Raw genomic sequence first — 8,468 nt, 5'->3', positions numbered from 1 at the left:
CGCATGGATTCAAACCTTGACAGGGGCAAGTCGTTGTTTCCTTGAGCAATAAACTTTACACTCATTGCTCAGTACTGGTTGATTCCAGGAACGGATTCGAAAGTGTGTTTATAAGCTAATAGCTTCCTACACAATCCAACTAAAATAAATTCTGTATAAACCAATCACCTGCGCATGAAAATTAAATGTATTGATATCAAATCAATGATATTAACTATTTTTTATGGTTGGAGAATAATTACTTTAAAGGCAGAGGTCATTAAAGAAATGAGTCCAAAAGACACATATGCTCCAACATTCCACTATTTTGTAAGTTTATGGACAGACAGCGTGAGAGCTGAGTAAGACAGCGGGATGGACAGTTAGCAAATTTCTACCTACTCGTTGAGTGAAAGCATAAAATGTAAGGAAGCATTGCTGTCCAGTAATTTCATAAGCTAATACATGTTTCATCCAAGACAAGTCCGTTAAAGAAATCATCATTTATTTTCTAACTGAAAGCATACAATTTGTAGTTATTTAATTTTGATAAGGTCTTCTGGACCAACTGCCCCGACAGCTTTTCTGTGTGCCTCCACTTCCTGTGTTCCGAATTCTGCAGTTGGAGCAGGTTCTAGTGGGAAATTACCGCGATCTTTACCACACACTAGCATAGCTGAATCTCCAATCCCTTCTTTTTGCTTGATATAAGCACCACAGTATCTTATAGCAATGCCGATACGTCGTGCATTACCTGTCATAAAAAAATGTTCGTAGTGACAATAGGTAATTCATTAATCCGTCAATTCTTTAAAACCTTGGTATCAGGATAAATCTTACGACACCCAACCTTATGTACTTTGACCATTTACTAGAAATGCAGAAAATATTTAGCAATAAAAAATTGTTTAATATTATGTAAATGATTTTTTTCAATAAAAATTGTTTATCATTCATAAAACTCAACATCATCGAAGGACGATAACAATCCAGTTATCATTCACTTTCTTAATCTAGGTATTCATCCTTGATATATGATAATAAAATCCTTTTGAAATTTATGTTGATAGCCCTCTACCAACGTTCAATTACGGTTCGGTAACATGATATATGCGGACAAATTGAGTCGCATGTAATGAATATTGAAGAGCATCATATATTAGACGTTGAAATTTTAAGATCTACTCAAATTATCGATGCCGCTGACATAGGAATTAAAACATAGGAGATACCTTCATTAGGGCCCGAAGCATGTACAGTCATTATATGATGTAAAGATGCTTGACCTGGTTTCAGGACAGCGTGAGCAATCGACGATTCGTCTACTTCTACTGGAATTTCTTGACCATATAACAACATGGAATTATCGGCAAACGTTTTATTATGCTCCATCTGACCCTAAATATATTAACAATAAATTTTTGTTTATCTATTTTCTTGCATATCAGACAGGATTATTTACTGTTTACACTGATGTTAGAATATAAGGATCTTAAACCGACCACTGTAACAGACCGGTATGTGTACACAACAAGCAGATATATCCGTTTGTGACGACAGCCGATGTTTTGCCTTTATTAATGAAGTTGTAAATCTAAACGCTACTATAAGAAACCAGAGGGCCATGATGGCCCTGACATTGCTCACCTGATTATGAAAGCTCAATCCCAATATTCAGGATATTTAGACTGGAACAGAATCCCATTAGCAAGGTGTTAGCAAGGTGTTTCCATATTTGGGCTATGTGACATAGTTTTTGACCCCAAGTGACCCATATTCTAACTTGTCCTAGAAATCATCATAACAACCATTCTGACCAATTTCCAGGATATTTGGACTAACACAGTAGCCCCTAGAGTGCTAACAAGGACGAAGGTTTTCAAATATTTGGGCTGTGTGGCCTAGATTTTGACTTCAAATTCGAGCTTGACTTAGAAATCGCCAAAACAATTTTTCTGACCAATTTCCTGGATATTAGGATCAAAGCAGTAGCTTCTAGTGTATTTGAGCTGTGTGACCTAGATTTTAACCCCCAGGTAACCAATATCCGAACTTGACCTAGAAATAATCAAAACAACCTTTCTGATTAATTTCTAGGATATTTGGATCAAAACAGTAGCATCTAGGTGTTAACAAGCGTTTTCCATATTTAAGCTTTGTGACCTAGTTTTTGACCCTAGGTGACCCATATTCTAAGTTGACCTAGAAATCATCAATACAGCTTTTCTGACCGATTTTCAGGTGGTTTTTTTTAGATCAAAACTACTCAGATCATAAGAGGCCCATATTCGAACTTGACCTAGAAATCATCAAAACAACTGATCTGACCAATTTTCTGGATATTTTGATCAAAACAATAGCCAATAGAGTGTCAACAAGATTTTTCTATTTTAAGTTCCTTTGACCTAGTTTTTCATCCAAGATGACCCATTTTCGAACTCATCCGACAAGTATCCTGACCAGGTTTGATGACGATTGAGACAAAAATGTGACCATTAGATTGTTAAAGAGCTAAATGTGGACGGAAGACGGACATTCAACGATCCTCGATACTCACCTTGAGCTAGCTCAGGTGAGCTAATATGTGCTTAACGAAATGTTTGTTGTTGTTTTTTTCGAAATATAATTTACATGATATATACAAGAAAAAGACATCAAACACCGGCTGTCGTAACACACGGGCATATCTAGATTTTGTTTTGTAATTGATAATATGTGCAACTTTTTTTCATTTCTTTCCATTCCGAGGGGCCATTGTTCAAAGGTTATTCCCTCCTTAGTTTTTATATACGATAACTATACAGCAAATACAAAAACAAAATTCAACAAGGAAAAGCGATGTTCACTGGACGCAACTTTCAACTTTCATCATTTCAATACATTATATTCCTTATATAATTTGATGACAAGAAATCAATTTAATTTGAATTTCAAGCAAGTTTTAAGAGTTCTGTCAGCGACACTACAAATTTGTTGATAAATTGTAGTTAATAATTCTGAAGTCCCGTCATGCTCTTTAAATAATAGATGAACATGTGTAAATTTATTCCCACACTCAAATATGAATATGTATTTTGTATGAAATACCTTCAGATGACTTGCTTTTGAAAATTGCACACAGCCATTTTGTAGATTAGATTCTGTTAGAGCAACCCATACGGTAAGTGCATCAGGAGGATCCATTCCTATATGCATATACATTAATAGATCTTAACAATCAAATATACAATAGTGTACGTTGTAATTCTGTCGTGTTTCTAAGACTTTAAGGCTTTTTAAATAAGTAGCACAAAATTATGTTTTTAATTAAGTTACGGGAAGGATAATTGTATTTATATCCAGGACAATAGTTCGGCATAAGAATCGCCTAACCTCAACTCTGAATTTAATTATAAACTATTTTCTCTCAGTCCGACACTTTTCAATGAAACAACTTTGATCATATCTTTTCTATTTTCCACACTCCGTCCAATTTCATCATATTTTTAATGACAGAAATCAATAAACTTTTAGAGAAAATAGTAGATAACATACCTACATATGTGGCATCTTGATGCCAGGCACATACTTTACCCGTTCCTGGATCTTTCGGAAACAAATCTGTCGACCAGCAAAGAATATCTGGACCTAAAGAAAAAAAACAGTAATAGCGGTAGTTTGAGATGAAGAAAACTGCTTAACATTTATGTATTCAGAGCTAACACCATATAAGTGTAATTCACTCGTAAAAGTACCATAGATAAGTAAAGAAGTTTTAAAAACATAATTAGGATATGCTGGTAAAGGTGTCGCCAAAACTACATAAAAAAACTTGTCCGTTACATTGATCATGAATCGTTTAGCATTTTAAATATCAAACGCTTAACATATATTACTTAATAAACCGTATAGCCTATATCAAACGCTGAACATGTTACAGTTGTTGAACCGTATAGCTTATATCAAAGGTTTTTCAATTCATTAAAAAACATTTACAAGCTTCTGTGCCTTACCAAATATTTGCTTAACAATTTGTAGAATGTTTGGATGAGTAACAAGCTGGTGCATCCAGGGAAGTAAGAGGTGAGATTTGAACCTGGAACATTGTAAACATATGCAATTAAAGAAACGCCAAATGTATACTTTCGATCCGTTACATTTCTGTGTTAGATAAATGAGCCGCGTCACGACAAAACCAACATAGTGCGTTTGCGACCAGCATGGATCCAGACCAGCCTGCGCATCCGCGCAGTCTGATCAGGATCCATGCTGGTCGCTATCAGTTTCTCTACCTGTAATAGAGTTGGTAAGCGAACAGCATGGATGCGCAGGCTGGGCTGGATCCATGCTGGTCGCAAACGCACTATGTTGGTTTCGTCGTGACGCGGCTCAAATGAATCTATTCGTTGACTTTATTACTTTAATTTAGACCACGCCAGTTTTACCGTTTTATTTCTTATACTTTTCATCAATGTGAAATCAAGACCATAATTTCCATGAAAACATCTTCATTTGATACTGAAAGAACGAGTAAACTTGAATATAAGTCGCTTAAAACATTCACTCGTCTATCTAATTGATATAAATAAAATTACTGACGGTAAAAAACAACATTTTAGCGGTTGTAGTTCTAGATATATTTACTTTATACATCGGGAAAATGGAGATCAAGATAGCAAGATTGAGCCATAAAATGACACGCACATTTGCTTTTCATAAATATATTCAGCAAATTATCGTCACTCAGATCTACAATAATATTTTCAATGAACTAATTTAACAAATATTCTATGACTTTTTAAGACAGTTTAAAGGACTCCACTGATGCATGGTTTTATACAAGACGGGACTGGAAATAATGTTTCGAGATTAATGCTTAATTCGGTGTAGGCCCAGACAAATAACTTTTGTGTAAAACAATCAGATCATTTGCTTAATTTGTATTTCTAAAATAATCATTTAAATTGTAAAATGAAAACAACTGAAAAGCGTTGCAACGCTTTTCACTCAAACCAGGGTAAGAATAGCTCCCAAATACGATTTTCAATTTATTTCTTTGTATACTTCTTTACTTTCGTTTGCATACATCTCTGTTCTAAGTGCCCTAGCTGATCTATGTAACAAGTTCAAATGATATAATTGACCGCGTCACGACAAAACCAACATAGTGCGTTTTGAGACCAGCATGGATCCAGATCAGGATCCATGTTGTTCGCTTACCAACTCTATTACAAGTGGAGAAACTGACAGCGAACATCATGGATCCTGATCAGACTGCGCGGATGCGCAGGCTGGTCTGGATCCATGCTGGTCGCAAACGCACTATGTTGGTTTTGTCATGGCGTGGCTCATATATTTTAGACTTTTGGACCACAGTGGAATTACTTTTAGTAAGATTCATGTCTACCTCCTCGCGAGGGATTTGACATTAGTGGAAGATAGAAGATTCATACCTATAAGCACCTGTCACCTTCCCACCAAGTCTTTCTTCGTATGCCAGAAATGATTCTAAATAAAATGCAACCTCATCCGCTGTTAGCACATCTAACCCAATAACGAAACCATCTCGGTTGAAGTTCTTCACCTGGTTATCATCCATATCTAACATTTTACAAATAGGTGTCTGAGATAGTATTACAAAAGTTATTCGTACACAAATTAACACACACATTTGTTCTCATTTTTAAACTTTATCCCTATTTATATTTCGTCTCAAGTTTTCATAAAATAAATAAGCGTTATTATATTTTATCCGAACACAACATAATAAACAATTAAAATACGTCAAAAGAAAAGTTAGATTGCGAGATACAGTGCACTTACCTTGTATTTAATATTTTAATATAATGTTATTCGTAACAGAGTAAACAGAGTTGTTCCCCTTATATTTACCCAAGGATATCTCGGAGAACTATTACAATTTTTATGGGCAAGTAATAAGTCAGGTAACAGATGTAAGAATTGGAATTTTAAAGTCTGTACGTTGTTTAAGAAGTATAATATGGAACGATTTTGCAATGTTGAAAATCCGATACAAAAACAAGAGTTGTTTAATATTATATTGCCTAAAGTACTGGAAGATTACATTCATAATTGGAACTGTACTGTTAATCAAGAATCAGGCCGAAATGGCTCTGGTAGAAACAAATTAAGATTATATAAAACATTCAAGAATAACTTTGAAACTGAAAATTATTGTAAGTTAATTTTGAACAGGTCACACAGGGGTGCCTTAGCTAAATTTCGCAGTGGCACAGCTCCAATCGGTATAGAGCTAGGACGCTACAATGGTTTGCCAGTGGAACAACGATTGTGCTCCCACTGTCAAACTATTGTAGAGGATGAAAAGCATGTATTATTATATTGCCCTCTATACGATTCCATTCGTAACGACTTGATTCGAGAAGCACAAATGCTAAACGATGGTTTTGATGCCCTCTCAGACATTGATAAAGTAGGATATATTCTCTCCAATGCAGACATTGTATTTTTAACTGCCAAAACCTGTTTTAACATATTGAATAGAAGAAAACTAATTTTATACAACTGACATTATTTTAAATAACTTTTATGTGTTCTTAGATATACATGTACGATTTAGAAAATACCTTTGCTAATAATCTTCTAAACCGGATTCTGATTAAATTTAACCACAACATAATTTCTATAAAGAATTTTTGGAAGTACTTTGCTACCTCAATATTTTAAATTACATCAGTAGATTCATTTTATCATATGTTCTACTCTGGTTTAAATTAGCAAGGGTATTTTAGATTTTTAGAATTTTATATGTAAATAGTAAGTCAACCTTTAGTCTCTTGTAAATCTTATAGATTGGCAATGTGCATTTATATTGTATTTTATATGTATTTTAACTGTGTACATTGATGAGACTGTAATAAACTAATAAATAAATAAAATAAATAAAAATACAATAATCTATTTAATTCATACATTTTAGATCATATTAAGAAACATTGACATAATAATAATTAATCTGATGTATGAATATACATGTATATCATATATATATATATAGTATCTGCAGGAAAGAGTTTCATATAAGCTTTAAGCTTTCCGTATTGTTATCTTTATACATAATCATGTATTTATTTGTACCCTTTGAAAAAGCCAAATATATGTGTTTAAAAGCTAAATTTGTATTGCAAATTAAAATGCATATATCATCGCCTTAGTTATTTCATGATCAGTATGTTAAACATAATTTGAGCCGCGTTATGACAAAACCAACATAATGCGTTTGCGACCAGCATGGATCCAGACCAGCCTGTGCATCCGCGCAGTCTGATCAGGATCCGTGCTGTTCGCTATTAGTTTCTCTACTTGTTATATGGTCTGTAAGCGAACAGCATGGATCCTGATCTGGATCCATGCTGGTCGCAAACCCATTATGTTGGTTTTGTCGTGACGCGGCTCATTTATAGTAGTCATAATTTAAAAGTATGTCGCATATGCTTAAAAAGAATGTATAATGGAAGGCATGCAATTATATCACTCTCTGTTAACGTGACTTGTAACAGGTTAGAAAATAAAGTTGTAGACTCTATGACGGCTACAGCGCTAGCTCCACTACATTTCAATCCTTTTTCATAATTTTCGATATTCCTAAATATTTTTGAAGACATGATATCGCAAGTGAAAACGTATACAATGTCGAAAAATTATAAACATTTTAGAAAAAAAATAGTTTGTAAAAAATGTATAACTTCTACATGATTATGACCGTGATAACTCTATTAGTGAATGCATTACAGCAAATTTTAGTTTCAATCTCGTAAATCCTAATGTTTTTATGTTTTTATAGGTACCAATCATGTTATTTTATGAAAATAAACTTTTCTTAAATATGCTTTAATAAATATTCCCGCAACGACTTGTTTTTACTTTTTGGCCATTTTGGATGCCAGTAAAATTTAATTTACAGCACGAGACAGTTAATTTTCTGAGCCAATGAAAACGTACTGGTTATTTCAGATTTTGCAAAACGACGTATCTGTTTCACCAAAACCGCTGTCATTAAATTTAAGCAATAAGACCAGATGACGTATTTTCCTAAAATTACTATAAACGTGTTTGAAAATTCTTCCTGCCATAATTGAACGTACATTTCATCTAGATATACACTTATGATCTTGTTGAGTATGATAATAAAACTCTTATGGCTGATTGACACAGTCTGATTTCTTTTCAATATACAACATTCAACGTAGAAAGAACTACATGTACAACCATGTTACCTCTCTTCAATATAACTAGAAATAAGGTTAATCCATATTTTAATGGGTCCGCAACAGATCCTATCGTATAAGGAACTGGTTTCTCATTAGATTGACACATGTGACATGCAATATATTGGCACATAACGTTAGCTCATGGGTAAAATTTAAATAATATGTTATTTAATGTATTATTACACTCAATACGCATCATACATATTTATACTGAGAGGCCAACGTCCTATGAGAGAAATAATTAAATATAAAACATAT

At 33.7% G+C, this 8,468-nt stretch overlaps 1 protein-coding gene across 1 annotated transcript; it reads right to left on the bottom strand.

Moving 5' to 3' along the window:
- Window positions 1–467: 467 nt before the first annotated feature.
- Window positions 468–5,873, bottom strand: LOC132713842 (L-threonyl-[L-threonyl-carrier protein] 4-chlorinase-like). Its single transcript, XM_060696522.1, has 7 exons — window positions 5,782–5,873; window positions 5,412–5,559; window positions 3,972–4,054; window positions 3,514–3,606; window positions 3,067–3,164; window positions 1,212–1,377; window positions 468–733 (listed from the first exon to the last, which is right to left on the bottom strand). The coding sequence occupies exons 2-7, from the start codon at window positions 5,555–5,557 to the stop codon at window positions 516–518; spliced, it is 804 nt and encodes a 267-aa protein (XP_060552505.1). The 5' UTR covers window positions 5,558–5,559; window positions 5,782–5,873; the 3' UTR covers window positions 468–515.
- Between the last annotated feature and the right edge of the window lie 2,595 nt (window positions 5,874–8,468).

Source organism: Ruditapes philippinarum, unplaced genomic scaffold (assembly GCF_026571515.1).
Source record: "Ruditapes philippinarum isolate M1 unplaced genomic scaffold, ASM2657151v2 ctg587_1_1_1_1, whole genome shotgun sequence".
NCBI lineage: Eukaryota > Metazoa > Mollusca > Bivalvia > Venerida > Veneridae > Ruditapes > Ruditapes philippinarum.
This window is presented reverse-complemented; position numbering and strand designations above follow the sequence as displayed.